This window comes from Heteronotia binoei, chromosome 6 (assembly GCF_032191835.1).
Source record: "Heteronotia binoei isolate CCM8104 ecotype False Entrance Well chromosome 6, APGP_CSIRO_Hbin_v1, whole genome shotgun sequence".
Lineage (NCBI taxonomy): Eukaryota > Metazoa > Chordata > Lepidosauria > Squamata > Gekkonidae > Heteronotia > Heteronotia binoei.
In genome coordinates this window covers 142,226,847-142,253,592 of record NC_083228.1, presented here as the reverse complement: position 1 = coordinate 142,253,592, position 26,746 = coordinate 142,226,847, and the positions used below count along the sequence as shown (strand labels likewise).

The following is a 26,746-nucleotide window of genomic DNA, read 5'->3' as shown; positions in this document are numbered from 1 at the left end:
TTGTGTCAGGTCTTTTCTACAAGAAGCCCTGTGTGAAAGGATGGTGATGTCAGGGGTGTGTGGCCTACTAGGCAGATGAGTTTGTGTCAGGTCTTTTCTACAAGAAGCCCTGTGTGAAACGATGGTGATGTCAGGGGTGTGTGGCCTAATATGCCAATGAGTTTGTGTCAGGTCTTTTCTTCAAGAAGCCCTGTGTGAAACGATGGTGATGTCAGGGGTGGGTGGCCTACTAGGCAAATGAGTTTGTGTCAGGTCTTTTCTACAAGAAGCCCTGTGTGAAACGATGGTGATGTCAGGGGTGTGTGGCCTACTAGGCAAATGAGTTTGTGTCAGGTCTTTTCAACAAGAAGCCCTGTATGAAACGATGGTGATGTGAGGGGTGTGTGGCCTAATAGGCAAATGAGTTTGTGTCGGGTCTTTTCTACAAGAAGCCCTGTGTGAAAGGATGGTGATGTCAGGGGTGTGTGGCCTACTAGGCAGATGAGTTTGTGTCAGGTCTTTTCTACAAGAAGCCCTGTGTGAAACGATGGTGATGTCAGGGGTGTGTGGCCTAATATGCCAATGAGTTTGTGTCAGGTCTTTTCTTCAAGAAGCCCTGTGTGAAACGATGGTGATGTCAGGGGTGGGTGGCCTACTAGGCAAATGAGTTTGTGTCAGGTCTTTTCTACAAGAAGCCCTGTGTGAAACGATGGTGATGTCAGGGGTGTGTGGCCTACTAGGCAAATGAGTTTGTGTCAGGTCTTTTCAACAAGAAACCCTGTGTGAAACTATGGTGATGTCAGGGGTGTGCGGCCTACTAGGCAAATGAGTTTGTGTCAGGTCTTTTCTTCAAGAAGCCCTGTGTGAAAGGACGGTGATGTCAGGGGTGTGTGGCCTACTAGGCAGATGAGTTTGTGTCAGGTCTTTTCTTCAAGAAGCCCTGTGTGAAACGATGGTGATGTCAGGGGTGTGTGGCCTACTAGGCAGATGAGTTTGTGTCAGGTCTTTTCTACAAGAAGCCCTGTGTGAAACGATGGTGATGTCAGGGGTGTGTGGCCTACTAGGCAAATGAGTTTGTGTCAGGTCTTTTCTACAAGAAGCCCTGTGTGAAACAACGATGATGTCAGGGGTGTGTGGCCTAATAGGCAAATGAGTTTGTGTCAGGTCTTTTCTTCAAGAAGCCCTGTGTGAAACTACGGTGATGTCAGGGGTGTGTAGCCTAATAGGCAATAATAATAATAATAATAACTTTTATTTCTATCCCGCCCTCCCCGCCTAGGCGGCTCAGGGCGGCTAACAACAACTTACACGTTAACATAAATAATAAAACTTGAATTTAACAATTAAAATTAAACATATAAAAACCAGTCAGTTAAGTTAAAATACATAATTTACATTACACTATATATATATATATATATATATATATATATATATATATATATATATATATATATATATATATATATATATATATATATATATATATATATATATATATATATATATATATATATATATATATATATATATATATAAAAAATATCTGGCAGCAATAAAACTGTTATGGCGCTGGTTCTGCCAGTTTAGATAATCTTATAGGTGGCGGTTCTTTGTACCAGGCAACTCAGCAGTCAGTGTCATTATAGGCTTGTCTAAAAAGGGCGGTCTTGCAGGCCCTGCGGAACTGGTCGAGGTTCCGCAGGGCCCGCACTTCCTCCGGAAGCTGGTTCCACAGTGCAGGTGCCGCAGCTGAAAAGGCCCGTACTCTAGTATTTTGGAGTTTGACCTCTCTCGGCCCAGGGATGGTCATTTTGTTTTTACCCACTGACCTCAGTGCCCTCTGGGGTTCATATGGGGAGAGACGGTCCCTTAGATAGGCTGGTCCTCGGCCATATTGGGCTTTAAAGGTGATAACCAACACTTTGTGCTGGACTCGGTAGGTAATTGGCAGCCAGTGCAGTCCGCGCAGCCCCGGCCGTATGTGCTTCCATTTCGAGAGCCCCAATAGTAGCCTGGCCGACGCGTTCTGCACCAGCTGCAGCTTCCGGGTCCGGCACAGAGGTAGCCCCAAGTAGAGGGCATTACAGTAGTCCAATCTTGAGGTGACCGTTGCATGGATCACTGTTGCGAGGTCGCGGCGTTCCAGGAAGGGGGCCAACTGCCTTGCCCGCTTCAGATGGAAGAATGCTGACTTGGCAGTGGCTGCTATCTGGGCCTCCATTGATAATGAAGGCTCCAGTAAAACACCCAGACTTTTTACCTGGCGCGCTGGTTCCAATGGTGCGCCGTCAAAAGTTGGGAGAGCTATTTCTCCTCCCAGAGCGCCGCGACCCACACAAAGGACCTCTGTGGTCGAGTTGAGGCAAATGAGTTTGTGTCAGGTCTTTTCTTCAAGAAGCCCTGTGTGAAATGATGGTTATGTCAGGGTGTGTGGCGTAATAGGCAAATGAGTTTGTGTCAGGTCTTTTCTTCAAGAAGCCCTGTGTGAAACGATGGTGATGTCAGGGGTGTGTGGCCTACTAGGCAAATGAGTTTGTGTCAGATCTTTTCTACAAGAAGCCCTGTGTGAAATGAGGGTGATGTCATGGGTGTGTGGTCAGAGCTCTCTCAGCCCCACCCACCTCACAGGGTGTTTGTTGTGGGGGAGGAAGATAAAGGAGATTGTAAGCTGCTCTGAGACTCTGTCCTGAAAGGGCAGCTTCTGTCAGAGCTCTCTCAACCCCAGCCACCTCACAGGGTGTCTGTTGTGGGGGGGGGGCCTAATATTCAAATGAGTTTGTGTTTGGTCTTTTCTACAAGAAGCCCTGTGTGAAACAACGGTGATGCAAATGAGTTCCTGCTGGACTTTTTCTACAAAAGAAGCCCTGGACTTTTGTGTGCATGCACACTTCTTCAGAGGTAGTTTTTTTTTTTTCAAATTTTTGAAAGCCTGTTTTTACTTTTTGGCTCAAGGCAAGTTACAAACGGCAGATTTTAAAGGTAAAAGGTGCAATAGAACTCACTGTTAACATCCCATGCTCCTGAACTGAAAGTTTGCTAAATGTCTCAGAACTGGAAAAAGCATTTGAAACAATGTAAGTCTTCTCTCCTTTTTGTTTTTCCCCCCCCTGTGTGTATGCAGAACGATGTTCCTGGGATGCTGGCCTACACCTTAAAGCTCTGCATGTCGTTGATGCAGAATAAGCAATTCCGCAACCAGGTGCTGCGAGTTCTGGTCAAAATCTACATGAACCTGGAGAAGCCTGACTTCATCAACGTGTGCCAGGTGGGACTTCAGCCCGCATGCTGGTAAAACGCTGGGGAAGACTTGTGATGAACATATATGAACATATGAAGCTGCCTTACACTGAATCAGACTCTTGGTCCATCAAAGTCAGTATTGTCTTCTCAGACTGGCAGCGGCTCTCCAGGGTCTCAAGCTGAGGTTTTTCACACCTATTTGCCTGGACCCTTTTTTGGAGATGCCGGGGATTGAACCTGGGACCTTCTGCTTCCCAAGCAGATGCTCTAACACTGAGCCACAGCTGCATTCATGGCTCTCCAGGGTCTCCAGCTGAGGTCTTTTACACCTACTTGCCTGGACCCTTTTTAGTTGGAGATGCCGGGGACTGAACCTGGGACCTTCTGCTTACCAAGCAGATGCTCTACCACTGAGCCACAGCCCCATTCATGGCTCTCCAGGGTCTCCAGCTGAGGTCTTTCACACCTACTTGCCTGGACCCTTTTTAGTTGGAGATGCCGGGGACTGAACCTGGGACCTTCTGCTTATCAAGCAGATGCTCTACCACTGAGCCACAGCCCCATTCATGGCTCTCCAGGGTCTCAAGCTGAGGTCTTTCACACCTACTTGCCTGGACCCTTTTTAGTTGGAGATGCCGGGGACTGAACCTGGGACCTTCTGCTTACCAAGCAGATGCTCCACCACTGAGCCACAGCCCCATTCATGGCTCTCCAGGGTCTCCAGCTGAGGTCTTTCACACCTACTTGCCTGGACCCTTTTTAGTTGGAGATGCCGGGGACTGAACCTGGGACCTTCTGCTTACCAAGCAGATGCTCTACCACTGAGCCACCGTCCCTCCCAAATGAATCTGGTTCATATACTAGATCCGAATGCAGCAGGAGTCCTGCAGCTGTCAAGTTCTGCGGGTTCTTCACCAATCAGCCCTCCTTCGTTTCATGAAAAGATTTCGTTTAGAATTAGCAAAGACATTTCAGACAGGCAGGTCTTTGCTGAAACCGAAGGCAAAGACCTCATCCCACCTTGGGTCCATCCGTTACACGTTTCGAAAGCCAAAGCGCCCAAATCTACCAATCATACGTTCCACCCCCCCCCCTTTTCTCAGTTAACTATGCCCCCCTTTGTCCAGCAGAAAATGAAACACTTGAAAGTCTCTGTGAACTGATTACGCCAGGGGCCTTGGAGAGCTAGGAGCTCGGCTCTCAGGGTGGAAAGATACATAAAAAGTTGCAGGCGTAACAGACCAGTGTATGAGAGCGAAGAAATAGTTGCAAAGCGGGACCCAAAGGTTGTTACAAGTTACACACAAGCATGGTCCCCTCCCTTCCAGAATCATGGCAAGAGGCACTCTTGACAGTAGCATCTTTAACACAATTCGTGGCAGGGGGTGAGCTTTTGGGAGACACTTCTCACTTCTAGAGAGCCAATTTGGTATAGAGAGAGCCAGTTTGGTGTAGTGGTGAAGTGCGCAGACTCTTACCTGGGAGAACAGGTTTGATTCCCCCCTCCTCCACTTGCACCTGCTGGGATGGCCATGGGTTAGCCATAGCTCTGGCAGAGGTTGTCCTTGGAAGAGCAGCTGCTGTATAGAGCTCTCACAGCCCCACCCACCTCACAGGGTGTCTGTTGTGGGGGGTGGGGGTGGGAAGGTAAAGGAGATTGTGAGCCGCTCTGAGACTCTGAGATTCGGAGTGGAGAGCGGGATATAAATCCAATATCATCATCTCCTTGTCCTCCTCTTCCTCCTCCTCTTTTTCTTCCTCTTCTTTCTCCTCTTCTTCCTCTTCTTTCTCCTCTTCTTCTTCCTCTTCTTTCTCCTCCTCCTCTTCTTCCTCTTTTTTTTCCTCTTCCTCCTCTTTTTCTTTCTCCTCCTCCTCCTCTTCTTTCTCCTCCTCCTCCTCTTCTTCCTCTTCTTTCTCCTCCTCCTCCTCTTCTTTCTCCTCCTCCTCTTCTTCTTCCTCTTCTTTCTCCTCCTCTTCCTCTTCTTTCTCCTCCTCCTCTTCTTTCTCTTCCTCCTCTTCTTTTTTCTTCTCTTCCTCCTCTTCTTCCTCTTCCTCCTCTTCTTCTTCCTCTTTCTCCTCCTCCTCCTCTTCTTCATCTTCTTTCTCTTCCTCTTCTTCTTCCTCTTCTTTTTCCTTCTCTTCCTCCTCCTCTTCTTTCTCCTCCTCCTCCTCGTCTTCCTCTTCTTTCTCTTCCTCCTCTTCTTCTTCCTCTTCTTTTTCCTTCTCTTCCTCCTACTCTTCTTCCTCTTCCTCCTCCTCTTCTTCCTCTTTCTCCTCCTCCTCCTCTTCTTCATCTTCTTTTTCCTTCTCTTCTTCCTCTTCCTCCTCCTCTTCTTCCTCTTTCTCCTCCTCCTCTTCTTCCTCTTCTTTCTCCTCCTCCTCTTCTTCATCTTCTTTCTCCTCCTCTTCCTCCTCCTCCTCGTTCCCAGTGTTGATGGTCTTTAAGGTGCTCCTGGATTCTTTGCTCTTTTCTCCTCCTACAAACAGACTAACATGGTGACCCATCTTTTTTTTTTTGCATTATTTTTGGTGTGCCCCCATGCCTGGAAGTCATGGCAACCTCTGCCAACTCCTGCTGGGGCCTGGAGGACATTCAGAGAAGTGGCTTGATATAGCCTGCCGCTGCCTCCCAGCCCTGGTATTCTTTGAGGTCCCCCATCCAATTCCTTGCCATCCTGATAGGTCTGAATCTGTTAGCCAGGGGGAAGCCCTGATGATTTCAGAGGACTTCTGTGTGCTTAGGATTGGTATCCAGTCAAACAATTTGGTGTTGGAGAGGGCTGTCCAGTAACAAGAGGCTTAGGAGGACTCCATTGGGTTTTCAACGCAAGAGGCATTCAGAGCTGGTTTGCCATCACCTGCCTCTGTGTAGCAACCCTGGGCTTCCTTGGTGGTCTCCCTTCCAAGCACTAACCTGAGAGCCAGTCTGGTGTAGTGGCTAAGTGCGCGGACTCTTATCTGGCAGAACCGGGTTTGATTCCCCTCTCCTCCACTTGCACCTGCTGGAACAGCCTTGGGTCAGTCATAGCTCTCACAGGAGTTGTCCTTGGAAGGGCAGCTTCTGTCAAAGCTCTCTCAGCCCCACCCACCTCACAGGGTGTCTGTTTTGGGGGGAGAAGATCTAGGAGATTGTGAGCCGCTCTGAGTCTCTGATTCAGAGAAAAGGGCGGGGTATAAATCTGCCCCCACCTCACAGGGTGTCTGTTGTGGGGGGAGAAGATAGAGGAGATTGTGAGCCGCTCTGAGTCTCTGATTCAGGGAGAAGGGCGGGGTATAAATCTGCCCCCACCTCACAGGATGTCTGTTGTGGGGGGAGAAGATAGAGGAGATTGTGAGCTGCTCTGAGTCTCTGATTCAGAGAAAAGGGCGGGGTATAAATCTGCAGTCTTCTTCTTCTTGCTTAGCTTACAAAATCTGATGAAATCGAGCTAGCCTGGGCAATCCATGTCAAGGTGCAGAAGAAGATGAGATTGGATTTATACCCCACTCTTTGCTAGCCAGAGGAGTCTCAGAGTGGCTCACAGATCTCCTTTCCTTTCCCTTCCCCTCCCCACAACAGACACCCTGTGAGGTGGGTGAGGCTGAGAGAGCTCTCCCAGAAGCTGCCCTTTCAAGGACAACTCTTGTGAGAGCTGTGGCTGACCCAAGGCCATTCCAGCAGGTGCAAGTCGAGGATTGGGGAATCAGACACAGTTCTCCCAGATAAGAGCCTGCATGCTTAACCACTACACCAAACTGAATAGAAGGAATAGAAGATTTAAATTTTAATGACAAGCTTGTGCTATGATAGCAGATGAAACATGCCTGTATCTAGTTCTGATGAACCCTGGGGCAGGAAGGGAAGAAGAAGACCGTAGATTTATACCCCGCCCTTCTCTCAGAATCAGAGTCTCAGAGCCGCTGACAATCTCCTTCCCCCACAACAGACACCCTGTGAGGTGGGTAGGGCTGAGAGAGCTGTGCCAGAAGCTGCCCTTTCAAGGACAACTCTTGCGAGAGCTATGGCTGACCTAAGCCCATTCCAGCAGCTGCAGGTGAAGGAGTGGGGAATCAAACCCGGTTCTTCCAGATAAGCGTCCGCGCACTTAACCACTACACCAAATTGTCTCTCAGGAGACAGACACCCTGTGAGGTGGATGGGGCTGAGAGAGCTCTGACAGAAGCTGCCCTTTCAAGGACAGCTCTCTGAGAGTTATGGCTGACCCAAGGCTATTTCAGCAGCTGCAGGTGGAGGAGTGGGGAATCAAACCCAGTTCTCTCAGTTAAGAGAGCTATAGCTGACCCAAGGCCATTCCAGCAGCTGCAAGTGGAGGAGCGGGGAATCAAACCCAGTTCTCTCAGTTAAGAGAGCTCTGGCTGACCCAAGGCCATTCCAGCAGCTGCAGGTGGAGGAGCGGGGAATCAAACCCGGTTCTCTCAGTTAAGAGAGCTCTGGCTGACCCAAGGCCATTCCAGCAGCTGCAGGTGGAGGAGCGGGGAATCAAACCTGGTTCTCCCAGTTAAGAGAGCTCTGGCTGACCCAAGGCCATTCCAGCAGCTGCAAGTGGAGGAGTGGGGAATCAAACCCCGTTCTCCCAGGTAAGAGTCCATACACTTAACCACGACACCAAAGGAGAGAGAGCACGTGGTCTTAAGAAGCCCATCCTTCCCACCTGCTGACTCCTTTTCTCTCCCTCTCGCAGTGCCTCATCTTCTTAGACGATCCGCAGGCCGTGAGTGACATCTTGGAGAAGCTGGTGAAGGAGGACAACCTGCTCATGGCGTACCAGATCTGCTTCGACCTGTATGAAAGCGCCAGCCAGCAGTTCCTCTCCGCTGTGATTCAGAACCTCCGGACCGTGGGCTCCCCTATTGCTTCTGTGCCTGGGTCGACTAACACGGGGACTGTCCCCAGCGTGGAAAAAGAAGGGTAAGCCGGCCTCTCTTTCTCTCTAAAATTGAAGGTGGACTGGAAGGTAGAAAAGCTGTGCAGTCAGAGATAGGAGAACACAGATAGAAAACCACCTTATAAATGCAAAATACTGTGTTCTGCACGACGCTGTGCTTAAGTTATGTTTTGACTATATTCAGAAAGTGCTCCACAGTTATACATAAGAACATAAGAGAAACCATGTTGGATCAGGACAATGGCCCATCCAGTCCAGCACTGTGTCACATAAAAATATAAGAGAAACCATCTTGGAGCAGGCCAATGGCCCATCCAGTCCAGCACTCTGAGTCCCATAAGAACATAAGAGAGGACACGTTGGATCAGGCCAAAGGCCCCTCCAGTCCAACACTCTGTGTCTCCTAAGAACACAAGAGAAGCCATGTTGGATCAGGCCAATGACCCCTCCAGTCCAACACTCTGAGTCACATAAGAACATAAGAGGAGCCATGTTGGATCAGGCCAATGGCCCCTCCAGTCCAACACTCTGAGTCACATAAGAACATAAGAGAAGCCATGTTGGATCAGGCCAATGGCCCATCCAGTCCAGCACTGTGTCACATAAAAACATAAGAGAAACCATCTTGGAGCAGGCCAATGGCCCATCCAGTCCAACACTCTGAGTCACATAAGAACATAAGAGAAGCCTTGTTGGATCAGGCCAATGGCCTCTCCAGTCCAACACTCTGTGTCACATAAGAACATAAGAGAAGCCATGTTGGAGCAGGCCAATGGCCCATCCAGTCCAACACTCTGAGTCACATAAGAACATAAGAGAGGACACGTTGGATCAGGCCAGTGGCCCATCCAATCCAACACTCTGAGTCACATAAGAGAGGACACGTTGGATCAGGCCAAAGGCCCCTCCAGTCCAACACTCTGTGGCACATAAGAACATAAGAGAAGCCATGTTGGATCAGGCCAATAGCCCATCCAGTCCAACACTCTGTGTCAAATAAGAACACAAGAGAAGCCATGTTGGAGCAGGCCAATGGCCCATCTAGGCCAACATTTTGTGTCACATAAGAACATAAGAGAAGCCATCTTGGATCAGGCCAATGGCCCCTCCAGTCCAACACTCTGTGTCACATAAGAGAAGCCATGTTGGATCAGGCCAATAGCCCATCCAGTCCAACACTTGATGTCACATAAGAACATAAGAGAAGCCGTGTTGGATCATGCCAATGACCCCTGCAGTTCAACACTTTGTGTCACATAAGAACATAAGAGAAGCCATGTTGGATCAGAAGAAGAAGAAGAAGAAGATATTGGATTTATATCCTGCCCTCCACTCGGAAGAGTCTCAGAGCGGCTCACAATCTCCTTTACCTTCCTCCCCCACAACAGACGCCCTGTGAGGTGGGCAGGGCTGGAGAGGGCTCTCACAGCAGCTGCCCTTTCAAGGACAACCTCTGCCAGAGCTATGGCTGACCCAAGGCCATGCTAGCAGGTGCAAGTGGAGGAGTGGGGAATGAAACCCGGTTCTCCCAGGTAAAAGTCCGCACACTTAACCACTACACCAAACTGGCTCTCCAGATCAGGTCAATGGCCCCTCCTGTCCAACACTCTGAGTCGCATAAGAACATAAGAGAAGCCAGTGGCCCCTCCACTCCAACACTCTGTGTGTCACACAGTGGCCAAAGAATCCAGGTGCCACCAGGAGGTCCATCAGTGGGGCCAGGACACTAGAACCTCTCCCACTGTTACCCTTCTCCAAGCACCAAGAATACAGAATATCACTGCCCCAGACATAAGAACATAAGAGAAGCTATGTTGGATCAGGCCAGTGGCCCCTCCATTCCAACATTCTGTGTCACACAGTGGCCAAAAAACCCCCAGGTGCCATCAGGAGGTCCATCAGTGGGGCCAGGCGTTGTGGAAGGGCTAGGCCTAAGAAGTGGCTAGGTGTCTTCGGATTACCACTCAGGTCCTCTGTAGCTTGCCAGAACTTGGAGAACAGTCTGATCCAGCCCATGATGCAAAGAAGGCTGTTCTGTTTTCTTTTCCTAGGGACACCATGGAGACAGAGGAAAAGGCAGGGAGCCCTGTGGCTGCAGGGAAATCCACCCAAAGCAGCGTAAGTACGGCTGTGTGAACGTTCTTTTGCTTTCAACGTTGCTGCGTTATAGATCTTCTCTTGCTCCTGTGTCTTGAAAGGGCTTGCAGTGCCACAGAAAGCTGTCTTTCCCACAACATTATGCCAGTCCTTGTGAGCGGTGCTGCCTTATACCAAGAAAGACCTACTCAGACTGGCAGGGGCTCTCCAGCATCTCACGCAAAGGTCTTTCCCATCACCTCCTGCCTGGTCCTTTTTAAGTGGAGATGCCGGGGATTGAACCTGGGACCTCCTGCATGCCAAGCAGAGCCTCTTCCATTGAGCCACAGCCCCTCCTTGTCCTGTGTCAACTCGACCCAGGCTCTTGTGCTGTTGCTGTCTTCTCAACCCTAGATGCTGAGACGGTGATGACTTTTCCATTCCTAATTCCCCGTTCCTCTGAAATGGGATGCTCTCTTTTAATAGGCTGTGTTTTCTCTATAAAAGAGGGCTGGCTTGCATAAAGATGTGTCGCGGTTTGACTTTTGCAGGGCATTGGCAGGTTTTTCTGCGCGTGTGTTTTGGTAAGGTTTGCTCCTTAAAAGCACGGAACAAAAGCACGCCTTATTTAGTCACCGGCTGCAATTCTGAATACTTAAATGCCTGCAGTTATACTTTCACAGCTGCGTGTTTCCCCAGATTTGCTAAACGGAACCTCTGAATCTTAATTATAAGTTATTCATAAGAAGTCAAGAAAAGCGCTACTGGATCAGAGCAATAGTCCAGCCTCCTGTCTCACACAGTGGCCAGCCAGTTCCTCTGGAGGGCCAACAACAGGGCACAGAGGCTGAGGCCTTCATAAGAACATCAGAAGAGCCCTGCTGGGTCAGACCAGTGAGGGTCCATCTAGTCCAGCCTCCTGCCTCACACAGTGGCCAACCAGTTCCTCTGGAGGGCCAACAACAGGGCACAGAGGCTGAGGCCTTCATAAGAACATCAGAAGAGCCCTGCTGGGTCAGACCAGTGAGGGTCCATCTAGTCCAGCCTCCTGCCTCACACAGTGGCCAACCAGTTCCTCTGGAGGGCCAACAACAGGGCACAGAGGCTGAGGCCTTCATAAGAACATCAGAAGAGCCCTGCTGGGTCAGACCAGTGAGGGTCCATCTAGTCCAGCATCCTGTCTCACACAGTGGCCAACCAGTTCCTCTGGAGGGCCAACAACAGGGCTTAGAGGCTGAGGCCATCCCTTGATGTTGCCTCCTGGCTCTGGGGTTCAGAGGCTTCATACCTCTGAACATGGAGTTCCCCTCAGTCGCCACGACTAGTAACCATTGATTGTCTAATCCTCTATTCGGGCTGTCTATTCCTGTGGCCGTCTCTACATCCTGCGGCAGAGAATTCCACGTTTTAATCATTCTCTGTGTAAAGTAGCATTTCCTTTTGTCTGTCCTTAATCACTTTCGTCAATTTAGAATAATTCTGGTCGTAAGAACATACAGAAGAACATGAGAGAAGCCGTGTTGGTTCAGGCCAATGGCCCATCCAGTCCAGCACTCTGTGTCACATAGTGGCCAAAAAACCCCAGGTGCCATCAGGAGGTCCATCAACGAGGCAGGGCACTAGAAGCACTCCCACTGTGCCGCCCCCCAAGCACCAAAAAGACAGAACATCACTTGCCCCAGACAGAGAGTTTCATCTATTCCCTGTGGCTAATAGCCACTGATGGACCTCTGCTCCATAAGAACATAAGAGAAGCCATGCTGGATCAGGCCAACAGCCCTTCCAGTCCAACACTCTGTGGCACACAGTGGCCAAAAAACCCCAGGTGTCAGCAGGAGCTCCACCAGCAGGGCCAGGACACTAGAAGCCCTCCCACTGTGTCCCCCCCCCCCCCTCCCCGGACCAAGAATACAGAGCATCCCTGCCCCGGACAGAAAGTTCCATCATTACCTCATGACCTTTGCTCTTGGTATTCTGGATCTCAGAAGCTTGTCTGAATTTCTGGGTTGTCTTTCTGTCAGGGAGAGGTCAGATCCGCAGGCACCGAGGAATAGCAGTCCGACAGCACTGAGTGCTCCCAAACCTATCCCTGGACTGACTAAACTGGTGTCCGGACACTGCTTCGAAGGCCTGCAGGGATGTGGGTGGGGCCAGAGTTCGTAAGACATGGTGTTGGAGACCTTCAGTCTGATGCCAACTTGGGTTTTTGCAGCGAAGCTCAGAGGATGAGAGAACGTCCAGGGTTTCCGATGTCTGACTGATGCACTTAGGGGGGGGAGAGATGTTCACCTGCCCTTGAAGTGTCTCACAATCTCCTTTACCTTCCTCCCCCACCCTGTGAGCAATACTCCTGCTAAGCTGTGGAGTCTTGTGAACAAAAATTCTAATCTGTGAGCCACCGGCCTTAAAGTTTTGACCTACCGCATACATTAGGTTGCTCTGGGTCAGTTTTTTCAAAGACGAAAATGCGTGAGCTGGAGGCTAAAGAAACCCGAGCTCGCTCACGCCAGCTTAGAGGGAACAATGCCTGTGAGGTAGGTGGACCTGAGAGATCTCTGACAGAAGATGACCCGGTTTGTGAATGTCTCGGAGGGAGACATCCTACAAAGAGGTACTTCCTTGGCTGTAAGGAAGGGAGCTGAGCTGACATCGTCTTTCCATCCCAGGTCACATGGGGTTTGAAACTTGGCCAGTTAACACAGTGCTGACACATGGAAGTGCCTTGGCTTTTAAAGCCTATGCTTTTCTTTCCCACCCCCTTCCCACATTCTGGCTGACCACAGAGACCCCTTAAGAGAGCCAGTATGGTGTCGTGGTTAAGTGTATGGACTCTTATCTGAGAGAACCGGGTTTGATACCCTGCTCCTCCACTTGCAACTGCTGGAATGGCCTTGGGTCAGCCATAGCTCTTGTAGAGTTGTCCTTGAAAGGGCAGCTGCTGTAAGAGCTCTCTCAGCCCCACCTACTTCACAGGGTGTCTGTTGTGGGGGGGGGGGAAGGTAAAGGAGATTGTGAGCTGCTCTGAGACTCTTCGGAATGGAGGGCGGGATATAAATCCAATATCTTCAACTACCTCACAGGGTGTCTGTTGTGGTAGAGGAAGGTAAAGGAGATTGCGAGCTGCTCTGAGACTCTTCGGAGTGGAGGGTGGGATATAAATCCAATTTAAATCTCCATTGAAACAAAGTTGCAAGGAAAACTTGGGGAGGGGGGAGAGAAGAGAGCCCTGCGGGCCTGATTAAAGACTTTAGGGGGCTGGTTTGGCCCGCGGGCCACATGTTCAACGCCCCCTGGTCTAAATATTACGCATCTTAACATTTTGACGTTTGGTAAGTATCCCTTTTTCTGCAGGGAGTGATTTTGCTGTAGAAACCAGCATGAGCTTTTGGACTCTTTAGCCCTTTCCCAGAATTGTATTTTGTGGAGGGGGTGGGGAGAGCATAATGAGGGCAGAAATTCCACATTGGTTGTGCGTTGGTAAATAAAAGAGCATTCTGCTCATGCCCAGAGGCGTGCGTTCCTTTATAGTGCAAGTTAGGGCAAGGTGATTGGCAGTTAATGATTAAGACTAGACACCAGGCTAAGTAAAACTGGGTGTTCTCATCTTTCTGTTTCTGGCCACCCTCAACAAATCCACCTGCTTTCAAGGCCAGTCTCCCCACCAAGCTTCCCAAATCCCCCGCCTGGGCGGGCGCCCCCCGATTTGGAGCCTCCTCCTCCCGCTTGGCAAAAATCCAGAAAGCGGGGGGCAATGGCGGCCCTTCCCACGCAGCCTAGAACCCAGCAGCTTCTCCTCTCCCCTTTCCACTGATCCCTGATGCTTCTCCTCCTCCCTTCCCTTCCCTTCTCACCTCCGATCGCAGCAGCTTCTCCTTGCTCCTCCCCTTCCCACTCAGCTCCATCGCAGCAGCCGGAGCTTTCCCAGGCTGCTTCCTGCCCCGCCCCAAAGGACCATGTGCCTTTGCACCTCCGGTGGTGCAAGGCTTCAACTTTCTGTGTCTGTGTCGCTATGAAGAAGCTGGCTGGTGAGTAGAGAGCCAATCCCCTACATCAAATCTGCGAGAAGGGGGGGTGGGTGGAGGAGAGGGAAACGTCGTCATTATTCCCTATGTGAAATATTTCTCATAGGGTATAATGGGGAATTGATCTGGAGGTTTCGGGGGCTCTGGGGGAGCTATTTTTTGAGGTAGAGGCACCAAATTTTCAGTATAGTATCTAGTGCCTCTCCCCAAAATACCCTCCAAGTTTCAAAACGATTGGACCAGGGGTTCCAGTTCTATGAGCCCCAAAAGAAGGTGCCCCTATCCTTCATTATTTCTTATGGAAGAAAGACATTTAAAAAGGTGTGCTGTCCCTTGAAATGTGATGACCAGAACTCCCTTGGAGTTCAATTATGCTTGTCACACCCTTGTTCCTCGCTCCGCCCCCAATGTCTCCTGGCTCCACCCCCAAAGTCCCCAGCTATTTCTTGAATTGGACTTGGCAACCCTACTCCCCACACAGACAGGGGAAAGAATCCCCGTTAAAACTGTTGAATGCTATTGTTCTGTTCCGTGCTCTCCCTTGTCTCTCGGGTCACCACAGAATACAGAGACAAGCAAGAAAGAAGCAGGGATCCCGGAGAGAAAATGTTACGGGCCGGAGCAAAAAAAGAATTCATCCGATCAGAGAGAGGAGTTCAGTTACAGTTGTCTTGCAGCTTCCCTGTTGTCTTATAAAGCCTCTTTCAGGGGTGCCTTCCAGAGAACCAGGATTAAAAGAGCTTGGCTTGCAGATTTCCTTTCTGTCTTTGCGAAAGAAAGGGCTAGGAGGGGGAAAAACTGCCTTTCAAGCCTGAGAGAATTGAGGGGGTTTTGACAGCTGTCTGTCTTTTTGTGTCTTGGTGTAGTGGTTTGGTGTGCGGACTCTTATCTGGGAGAACCGCGTTTGATTCCCCACTCCTCCACTTGCACCTGCTGAAATGGCCTTGGGTCAGCCATAGCTCTGGCAGAGGTTGTCCTTGAAAGGGCAGCTGCTGTGAGAGCCCTCTCCAGCCCCACCCACCTCACAGGGTGTCTGTTGTGGGGGAGGAAAGTAAAGGAAATTGTGAGCCGCTCTGAGACTCTTTGGAGTGGAGGGCGGGATATAAATCCAATATCTTCATCTACCTCACAGGGTGTCTGTTGTGGGGGAGGAAGGCAAAGGAGATTGTGAGCCGCTCTGAGACTCTTCGGAGTGGAGGGCGGGATATAAATCCAATATCTTCTTCTTCATCTTCTTTTCTCTGCATGTGTACGTCTCAAGAACCCCGAGTCAAAAGAGCAGATCCCCAAAATGATCAAAATTTTAAGCGGCGAAATGGCCATTGAGTTACACCTGCAGTTTTTAATACGAAACAACAACACAGACCTCATGATCCTAAAAAACACAAAGGTGAGTAAGTGCTTTTTTGGAATTTAGCCGAAAGCCGCAGAATGTATCTTGGAAGTATTTATTCTCTTTGTGTCCTGGTAACATATTTTGGAGGATTCTGGTTTTTTATCTTTTACCAACATCACTGATGCCATTTCTTTCTGCTGCATGTAATTCGCCAAGGCAAAGGTGGCAGACATATGGAGGGAATTCAAAACAACCAGTCCTAGAGAGGAGAGCAGGACAGACTGTATGATTCTGACACAGCTAGATTTCTTAGGGTGCTGTATTGGAAATGGAGCTGGGAGTGGAGGAAGAAGAAAAGGAGGATTAACATGACAGCAGCTGTTAGCTGTAGTGCAGGGGTGGCCAACGGTAGCTCTCCAGATGTTTTTTGCCTACAACTCCCGTCAGCCCCAGCCAGCATGGCCAATGGCTGGGGCTGATGGGAGTTGTAGGCCAAAAACATCTGGAGAGCTACCGTTGGGCACCCCTGCTGTAGTGGTGAAGTGCGCGGACTCTTATCTGGAAGAACCGGGTTTGATTCCCCACTCCTCCACTTGCACCTGCTGGAATGGCCTTGGGTCAGCCGTAGCTCTTGCAGAGGTTGTCCTTGAAAGGGCAGCTGCTGTGCGAGTCCTTTTAGCCCCACCCACCTCACAGGATGTCTGTTGTGGGGGGAGGAGATATAGGAGATTGTGAGCCGCTCTGAGTCTCTGATCCAGGGAGAAGGGCGGGGTATAAATCTGCCCCCACCTCACAGGGTGTCTGTTGTGGGGGGGAGGAGGTATAGGAGATTGTAAGATGCTCTGAGTCTGATTCAGAGAGAAGGGTGGGGTATAAATCTGCAGTTTCCCTCCTCCTCCTCGGTGTTACCCAGTGTGCAAATTGGAGTTTGGAGCATGGTGGATTTTTTTTTAATTTTTTAGTAACGTCACCATTTCGCTTCTCCAGTTTGAGACCCGGTTTGGTGTAGTGGTTAAGCGTGTGGACTCTTACCTCGGAGAACCGGGTTTGATTCCCCACTCCTCCACTTGCACCTGCTGAGATGGCCTTGGGTCAGCCAGAGCTTTCATAGAAGCTGTCCTTGAAAGGGCAGCTGCTGTAAAAGCACTCTGAGCCCCACCTACCTCACAGGGTGTTTGTTGTGGGTCGGGGGGGGGGGGAAGGTAGAGGAGACTGTGACCGCTCTGAGACTCTGAGATTCAGAGTATAGGGCGGGATATAAATCCAGAATCTTCTTAAAATCTTCTTCTCCACAGGATGCTGTACGGAATTCCGTCTGTCACACAGCCACAGTTATAGCAAACTCCTTCATGCACTGCGGAACGACCAGTGACCAGTTCCTTAGGTAAAGGGTGGGCCGAAATGGGGGACGTGAAAGCAGAGGGGTGTAAACCGAGTTGTTACGGGAGCCTGCGGATCGAAAGCACTTTTTAGCCCTCTCTTTCTGCAGAAGACTGGCGGGGAAGGGCTGCAGTGCTGAAAAAAGGTCCCCGGCTCTGTCTCCAGCATCGCCCAGTTCGAAGGCTCACAAGTCGAAGGGCTGGATGAAGCAAGCCCCTGTCATTCATTGACAAGACTAATACAAACAGAAATTCAAATTTAGCGAAGTCTCCAAGAGCAGACATATTGCTGCCTCTTCTCTCTTGCTGCTCTCGCTAAGATTCAAAATTTTCTTTTTGTCGAATAAGACAGAACAAAAAGGTCAGGGTCTGCCGTTTTTGGGGGGCGGGGGCGGAGTCATCGATTTTGTTCTCAAATGTAATCCACCCTCTGTTTAGAGGACACCCTACATTCCTAAGAGGGACAGAAGGAAAACCAAGCTGCATTTTCTCCTGAAAGATAAGGGTGGCACAGGCCCTGGACTGAGAGAACGTTACTCAGAGATCAGGAGGTCAAAGAACAAATTTTCAACAGGGAGGGAGGGGTTTAGGGAAGAACAGAACATCTTTAAAATGTGTCAAGTGAACATAGGCTCACGGTTTAAAGACCATTATAAGAATCCCAGTCTTGCTTGATTGTGTAACTTCCATGAGTCCTGAATTCCTGAGAGGGTTTGAATAACTCCGAGACTTAGCTCGGTTCCTCAGTTCCCAGAATGCTGCAGCCAGGCTGCTCCTGGGGCTCTCCATGCGGGAGCACGTACAGCCTGGACTGCGGGTGCTGCATTGGCTAAGAACATAAGAGAAGCCATGTTGGATCAGGCCAGTGGCCCCTCCAGTCCAACACTATGTGTCACACAGTGGGCATTATATCTGTGTGTGTATATATACATATACACACACACATATATATTATATATATACACACACAGTGTGGCTAATAGCCACTGATGGACCTCTGCTCCATATTTTTATCCAATCCCCTCTTAAAGCTGGCTATGCTTGTAGCCGCCACCACTTCCTGTGGCAGTGAATTCCACATGTTAATCACCGTTTGGGTGAAGAAGTACTCCCTTTTATCCGTTCTGACCCGACTGCTCAGCAATTTCATAGAATGCCCACGAGTTCTTGTATTGTGAGAAAGGGAGAAAAGGACTTATTTCTCTGCTTTCTCCATCCCATGCATAATCTTGTAAACCTCTATCATGCCTCCCCGCAGTCGACGTTTCTCCAAGCTAAAGAGCCCCAAGCGTTCTAACCTTTCTTCATAGGGAAAGTGTTCCAGCCTTTTAATCATTCTAGTTGCCCTTTTCTGCACTTTTCCCAATGCTATAATATCCTTTTTGAGGTGTGGTGACCAGAATTGCACACAGTACTCCAAATGAGACCGCACCATTGATATATACAGGGGCATTATGATACTGGCTGATTTGTTTTCAATTCCCTTCCTAATAATTCCCAGCATGGCGTTGGCTGCTGGTGGTATACTGGAATCGCTACAAGGTGCTGGTACCTTTAAAGCCTTGTATGGCTGAGGACCTGCCTACCCCTGCTGTAGTGGTTAAGTGTGCGGACTCTTATCTGGGAGAGCCGGGTTTGATTCCCCACTCCTCCACTTGCAGCTGCTGGAATGGCCTTGGGTCAGCCAGATCTCTGGCAGAAGTTGTCCTTGAAAGGGCAGCTGCTGTGAGAGCCCTCTCAGCCCCACCCACCTCACAGGGTGTCTGTTGTGGGGGAGGAAGGGAAAGGAGATTGTGAACCGCTCTGAGACTCTTCGGAGTGGAGGGCGGGATATAAATCCAATATCTTCTTCTTCATAAAGCAGCAGTACTGCAGTACTATGATCTGAACTCTCTGCTCACAACCTGAGTTCGATCCCAGCGAAAGCTGGATTCAGGTAGCCGGCCCAAGGTTGACTCAGCCTTCCATCTTTCCGCGGTCGGTGAAACGAGTCCCCAGCTTGCTGGGGGGAAAGCGTAGATGACTGGGGAAGGCAAGGGCAAACCACCCCGTCAAAAGTCTGCCGTGAAAACGCTGTGAAAGCAACGTCACCCCAGAGTCAGAAACGACTGGTGCTTGCACAGGGGACCTTTCCCTTTCCTTTTCCTTGTGCTTAGTAAGAGCCCCGTGGTGCAGAGTGGTAAAGCAGCAGTACTGCAGTACTGTGATCTGAGCTCTCTGCTCACGACCTAAATTCGATTCTGGCGGAAGCTGGGTTCAGGTAGCCGGCCCAAGGTTGACTCAGCCTTCCATCCTTCCGAGGTGGGTCAAATGAATCCCCAGCTTGCTGGGGGGAAAGTGTAAAATACTGGGGAAGGCAATGGCAAACCACCCCGTAAAAAGTCTGCCGTGAAAACGTTGTGAAAGCAACGTCACCCAAGTGTCGGAAATGACTGGTGCTTGCACAGGGGACCTTTCTTTTCCTTTTCCTTGCACTTAGTAACAGCTCCATGGCGCAGAGTGATAAAGCTACAGTACTGCAGTCCTAAGATCTGCTCACAACCTGAGTTCAATCCCTGTGGGAGCTGGGTTCAGGTAGTCGGCCCAAGGTTGACTCAGCCCTCCATCCTTCCGAGGTCGGTCAAATGAGTACCCAGCTTGCTGGGGGCAAAGTGTAGATGACTGACAAACCACCCCATAAAAAGTCTGCCGTGAAAACGTTGTGAAAGCGACGTCACACCAGAGTCGGAAATGACTGGTGCTTGCACAGGGGACCTTTCGCTTTCCTTTTCCTTAATTTAACTTTTTATTGTTATCCGTTGTGTTTGTGAGCCGCCCTGAGCCTGCTTCGGTGGGGAGGGCAGGATATAAATGAAAGAAGCTAAACTAAACTACACTGAACTTTTTCTCCTTGCAGAGATAACTTGGAGTGGCTGGCCAGGGCCACCAACTGGGCCAAGTTCACTGCTACAGCCAGCCTGGGTGTGATACATAAGGTAATACCAAATTAGCTGTTGTATGATGAGTAGCTAAGAGAACGGGCACTATGCCCACCTCTGAGGTGTGCAGCGGGCAGGAGGGCCTGGCATTAGTTGACTGAAACCCTGACAACAGACTGCCCGGCATGGTGCTTGTGGGCATTGTGGCACTCTGTGACACCATTTCTGGTGCCCGTCAAGTGCTTTTAGAAGCTGGGCGGGACCAGTTTGGGCTTTTGCCCAGCAGAGCTTCTGATTGGCTGTGTAGATGTTCTAAAGAATTGCTTCGTGGTCATCAGCTGCCACCACAGCACAGGGATCTCTGCCGTGAAACATAAAAGGAAGCTGTATAAATACAAAATTATTTAAAGCAAGGGTTTACATAAGAGCCACGTAGAATAAACATCAGATGTTTGAGAGCCACAAAGCAATGAGCATCGTGTCAAGGAAGGAAGATGTTGGAAGGAAGGAAGGAAGGAGGAGACGACATTCCGAAGAATCTTCCCCCACAACAGACACCCTGTGAGGTAGATGAAGATATTGGATTTATATCCCGCCCTCCACTCCGAAGAGTCTCAGAGCGGTCACAATATCCTTTCCCTTCCTCCCCCACAACAGACACCCTGTGAGGTATATGAAGATATTGGATTTATATTCCGCCCTCCACTCAGAGTCTCAGAGCAGCTCACAATCTCCTTTACCTTCCTCCCCCACAACAGACACCCTGTGAGGTTGATGAAGATATTGGATTTATATCCCGCCCTCCACTCCGAAGAGTTTCAGAGTGGCTCACAATCTCCTTTACCTCCCTCCCCCACAACAGACACCCTGTGAGGTGGGTGGGGCTTTTAAGGACAGCTCTGTGATAACTATGGCTGACCCAAGGCCATTCCAGCAGGTGCAAGTGGAGGAGTGGGGAATCAAACCCAGGTCTCCCAGACAAGGGCAGCTGCTGTGAGAGCTCTCTCAGCCCCATCCATCTCTCAGGGTGTCTGTCGTGGGGGGGAGAAGATATGGAAGATTGTAAGCCGCTCTGAGTCTCTGTTTCAGAGAGAAGGGCGGGGTATAAATCTGCAATTCTTCTTCTTCTGAAGGCCTCGGCCTCTGTGCCCTGCTGCTGGACTACCTGAGGAACTGGTTGGCCACTCTGTGAGACAGGATGCTGGACTAGAGGGACCCTCACTGGTGTGATCCAGTAGGGTTGTTCTTATGTTCTTAAAAGGACACATTAAATGATGGGGAAATTACATAGCAGGATCATCGTTTCAGTAAAGTAAACACAGTATCACTGGAAAAGATGATAGCAGGAGCGGTGTATGGCGGCAGGAAAAAGAGGAATGCCACATAAGAGGAGTGGATCGCCATCCAGAGTTCTGCCGCCACATAAACTCATGTTGTGTCTTCTTTTCAAGAGAGCCCGACGCTTGGTTTGCAAGACCTGCACGAGGCTGTTAACAATAGGATGTTTCGGAGGACATCAATTTGTACGCTCGCCGCAAGTTGGAAATGACTTGACGGCACTAAACACACGCGCAGACGAGCGCAGCATAGACCACAGGCCTAATTATTCATCCCAGTTACTCTGTGAATCACGTAGTACAGACCAGCTCTTATTGCCTGCATAGAAAAGCTCTCTTGAATGCGGTACCGGTACAGAGTGCTTTGGCTCTCTCGGCTCTGCAATTATCAAACCGTGGCTAAAATAATGCGATGACTGCATTCTTAATGGCTTCCCATTAAATGTCTCTGGTGAGTTTGCTTTTGATTAGCGGAGGGTCAAACGCAGCAGCGTCTTTACCATTACCGTTGAGAGGGGGAGAGTAGCTTTTAGTTACTGGCAGCTGTCCAGAGCCTCTGCCTCCAGATAAGCTCATGCGTTTGGGCATAGGAGGGGCCACTCAAACTAGTTCGCTCCGCTTTGGGGTCTGAAAATGATACGGATGCCTGGCCTTTCTCCTGTGCTCTGTGTGATGAAGAAGACTGCAGATTTATACCCCGCCCTTCTCTCTGAATCAGACTCAGAGCGGCTCACAATCTCCTCTATCTTCTCTCCCCACAACAGACACCCTGTGAGGTGGGGGCAGATTTATATCCCACCCTTCTCCCTCAATCAGAGACTCAGAACGGCTCACAATCTCCTATATCTTCTCCCCCCACAACAGACACCCCGTGAGGTGGGGGCAGATTTATACCCTGCCCTTCTCCCTGAATCAGAGACTCAGAGTGGCTCACAATCCCCCTATATCTTCTCCCCCCACAACAGACACCCTGTGAAATGGGGGCAGATTTATACCCTGCCCTTCTCCCTGAATCAGAGACTCAGAGTGGCTCACAATCCCCCTATATCTTCTCCCCCCACAACAGACACCCTGTGAAGTGGGGGCAGATTTATACCCTGCCCTTCTCCCTGAATCAGAGACTCAGAGTGGCTTACAATCTCCTAAATCTTCTCCCCCCACAACAGACACCCTGTGAGGTGGGGGCAGATTTATACCATGTCCTGCTCCCTGAATCAGAGACTCAGAGCGGCTCACAGTCTCCTCTGTCTTCTCCCCCCACAACAGACACCCTGTGAGGTGGGGGCAGATGTATACCCCGCCCTTCTCCGTGAATCAGAGACTCAGAGCGGCTCACAATCTCCTCTATCTTCTCCCCCCCACAACAGACACCCTGTGAGGTGGGGGCAGATTTATACCCCGCCCTTCTCCCTGAATCAGAGACTCAGAGCGGCTCACAATCTCCTCTATCTTCCTCCCCCACAACAGACACCCTGTGAGGTGGGGGCAGATTTATACCCCGCCCTTCTCCCTGAATCAGAGACTCAGAGCGGCTCACAATCCCCCTATATCTTCTCCCCCCACAACAGACACCCTGTGAGGTGGGTGGGGCTGAGAGGGCTCTCCCAGATCAGAGTCCATACACTTAACCGCTGCACCAGACTGGCAGGCTCTCACTCATGTTGCCCTTTTCTGCTGGCAAATATTTTTCTCCATTCGCTGCAACTGATATATCTCCCTTGGAGCCGTCTCTGGAGAGACGTATGTTTGCGACTGCCTGCCAGGCCAGCTGCAGACGGCTGTTTCTTGCGGTCGCAGTGGAGTCCAAAACATTGTTTATCGTCTAAAATATTTACCCCCCGTCTTTCAGCCTTGACTTGAATGACTCAGGGCAGCCCGATCTTGTCAGGTTTCGGAAGCTAAGCAGGGTCAGTGCTGGTTAGTCCTTGAATGGGAGACCACCAAGGAAGTTGGGGGTTGCTACGCAGAGGTAGGCAATGGCAGACCACCTCTGAACATCTCTTGCCTTGACCTGGATGGCCCAGGCTAGCCTGATCTCACCTGATCTCAGAAGCTAAGCAGAGTCATCCCTGGTTGGTACTTGGAAGGGAGACACACCAAGGAAGTCCAGGGTTGCTACACAGAGGCAGGCGATGGCCAACCACCTCTGTTGGTCTGTTGCCTTGACCTTGATGGCCCAGGCTAGACTGATCTCACCTGATCTCAGAAGCTAACAGGGTCAGCCCTGGTTAGTCCTTGGATGGGAGACACACCAAGGAAGTCCAGGGTTGCTATGCAGAGGTAGGCAATGGCCAACCACCTCTGTTGACCTTGATGGCCCAGGCTATACTGATCTCACCTGATCTCAGAAGCTAACAGGGTCAGCCCTGGTTGGTACTTGGATGGGAGACCACCAAGGAAGTCCAGGATTGCTACGCAGAGGCAGGCAATGGCCAACCACCTCTGTTGGTCTCCTGCCTTGACCTGGATGGCCCAGGCTACACTGATCTCATCTGATCTCAGAAGCTAACAGGGTCAGCCCTGGTTAGTCCTTGGATGGGAGACACACCAAGGACGTCCAGGGTTGCTACGCAGAGGTAGGCGATGGCCAACCACCTCTGTTGGTCTGTTGCCTTCACCTTGATGGCCCAGGCTAGCCTGATCTCACCTGATCTCAGAAGCTAACAGGGTCAGCCCTGGTTGGTCCTTGGATGGGAGACCACCAAGGAAGTCCAGGATTGCTACGCAGAGGCAGGCAATGGCCAACCACCTCTGTTGGTCTCCTGCCTTGACCTGGATGGCCCAGACTACACTGATCTCATCTGATCTCAGAAGCTAACAGGGTCAGCCCTGGTTAGTCCTTGGATGGGAGACACACCAAGGACGTCCGGGGTTGCTACGCAGAGGTAGGCGATGGCCAACCACCTCTGTTGGTCTGTTGTCTTGACCTTGATGGCGCAGGCTAGACTGATCTCACCTGATCTCAGAAGCTAACAGGGTCAGCCCTGGTTAGCCCTTGGATGGGAGACACACCAAGGAAGTCCAGGGTTGCTATGCAGAGGTAGGCGATGGCCAACCACCTCTGTTGGTCTGTTGCCTTCACCTTGATGGCCCAGGCTAGACTGATCTCACCTGATCTCAGAAGCTAACAGGGTCAGCCCTGGTTGGTCCTTGGATGGGAGACCACTAGGGAAGTCCAGGGTTGCTACGCAGAGGCAGGCAATGGCCAACCACCTCTGTTGGTCTGTTGCCTTGACCTTGGTGGCCCAGGCTAGACTGATCTCACCTGATCTCAGAAGCTAACAGGGTCAGCCCTGGTTGGTACTTGGATGGGAGACACACCAAGGAAGTCCAAGGTTGCTATGCAGAGGCAGGCGATGGCCAACCTCTGCACATCTGTTGCCTTGACCTGGATGGCCCAGGCTAGCCTGATCTCATCCGACCTCAGAAGCAAAGCAGAGTCATCCCTGGTTGGTACTTGGAAAGGAGACACACCAAGGAAGTCCAGGGTTGCTACACGGAGGCAGGCGATGGCCAAGCACTTCTTTATGTGCCTTGCCCTCACCTGGATTGCCCGGGCTCTCCTGATCTCATCAGATCTCTGAAGCTAAGCAAGGCCAGTCATTAGCACGCAGATAGGAGACCTCCAGAGAAGCCCAGGGTTGCTACGCAGAGGCAAGCAATGTTGGTCTCTTCCCATGACTTGGTTTGGCCAGGCTAGCCTGATCCCATCAGATCTCTGAATCTAAGCAGGGTCAGCCCTGGTTGATACTTGGTTAGGAGACCTCCGGAGAAGCCCAGGGTTGCTGCGCAGAGGTAGGCAATGGCAATTCAGCCTTGTTCATCTCTTCCCCTGACCTGGATTACCTAGGCTAGCTCGATCTCATCAGATCTCTGAAGCTAAGCACGGTCAGCCCTGGCTAGTACTTGGATGGGAGACCTCCAAGGAAGTCCAGGGTTGCTATGCAGAGGTAGGCGATGACTGGATAGCCCTGGCTAGACTGATCTCATCAGTTCTTTGACTCTAAGCAGGGTCAGGCCCAGTTGGTACTTGGTTAGGAGACCTCCAGAGAAGCCCAGGGTTGCTGTGCAGAGGCAAGCAATGGCAACTGACCCCCTGTTCATCTCTTTCTCTGACCTGGATTACCTAGGCTAGCTTGATCTCATCAGATCTCTGAAGCTAAGCACGGTCGGCCCTGGTTAGTCCTTGGATGGGAGACCTCCAGAGAAGTCCAGGGTTTCTACGCAGAGGCAGGCAATGGCCAACCACCTCTGTTGGTCTCCTGCCTTGACCTGGATGGCCCAGGCTAGGCTGATCTCACCTGATCTCAGAAGCTAAGCAAGGTCAGCCATGGTTAGTCCTTGTTTGGGAGACACACCAAGGAAGTTGAGGGTTGCTACGCAGAGGCAGGCAATGGCCAACCACCTCTGTTGGTCTGTTGCCTTGACCTTGATGGCCCAGGCTAGACTGATCTCATCTGATCTCAGAAGCTAAGCAGACTCAGCCCTGGTTGGTCCTTGGATGGGAGACACACCAAGGAAGTCCAGGGTTGCTGCACAGAGGTAGGCAGTGGCCAACCACCTCTGAATGCCTTGTGCCTTGAACTCCCTGTGGGGTTGCTGTAAGTCAGCCGCGACTTGATGGCGCTTTCCACCGCTTGCCCTGACCCGGGTGGTCTAGGCTAGCCCGGTCCTGTCCAGTCTAGGAAACTAAGCAGGGACTTCCTTGGCTAGTATTTGAATAGGAGACCCCTAAGGAATTCCAGGGGCGTAACGCAGAGGCATGGAAGCAGTGACAGACTTCACATTTCTGGGATCCAAGATCACTGCAGGTGGTGACCGTAGCCATGAAATTAAAAGACGTTTGCTCCTTGGGAGGACAGCTATGGCGAACCTGGGCTGTATAATAGAAAGAAGGAGAAGACGACGACGACATTGGATTTATATTCCGCCCTCCACTCAAGAGTCTCAGAGCGGCTCACAATCTCCTTTCCCTTCCTCCCCCACAACAGACACCCTGTGAGGTAGATGAAGATATTGGATTTATATCCCGCCCTCCACTCTGAAGAGTCTCAGAGTGGCTCACAATCTCCTTTCCCTTCCTCCCCCACAGCAGACACCCTGTGAGGTGGGTGGAGCTGAGAGGACTCTCAGAGCAGCTGCCCTTTCAAGGACAACCTCTGCCAGAGCTGTAGCTGACCCAAGGCCATGCCAGCATGTGCAAGGGGAGGAGTGGGGAATCAAACCCGGTTCTCCCAGATAAGAATCCGCACACTTAACCACTACACTAAATTGGCTCTCCAGTTTGGTAGAGACATCACCCTGCCCACAAACGTCCGTATAGTCAAAGTGATGGTATTCCCAGTAGCAATGTATGGCTGTGAGAGCTGGACCATAAGGGAGGCCGAGCGCAGAAGAATAGATGCTTTCGAGCTGTGGTGCTGGAGAAGAATCTTGAGAGTCTCTTGGTCTGCAAGAAGATCCAATCAGTCAGTCCTAAGGGAAATCAACCCAGCCTGTTCCCTGGAAGGTCAGGTGCTGAAGCTGAAGCTCAAATCCTTTGGCCACCCAATGAGAAGGGAGCACTCCCT

The 26,746-nt window shown here is 50.6% G+C and overlaps 1 protein-coding gene across 1 annotated transcript in view; it reads left to right on the top strand.

The window, feature by feature from the left end:
- The window catches only part of LOC132574378 (26S proteasome non-ATPase regulatory subunit 1), a 55,385-nt gene that overhangs the window by 15,580 nt on the left and 13,059 nt on the right, over positions 1-26,746 (top strand). The window contains exons 6-11 of the mRNA XM_060242741.1: positions 3,104-3,247; positions 7,905-8,131; positions 10,160-10,226; positions 15,468-15,596; positions 16,838-16,926; positions 19,818-19,896. Of these exons, the coding sequence (XP_060098724.1) occupies positions 3,104-3,247; positions 7,905-8,131; positions 10,160-10,226; positions 15,468-15,596; positions 16,838-16,926; positions 19,818-19,896 (735 nt within the window). The remainder of the gene's footprint in view (positions 1-3,103; positions 3,248-7,904; positions 8,132-10,159; positions 10,227-15,467; positions 15,597-16,837; positions 16,927-19,817; positions 19,897-26,746) is intronic.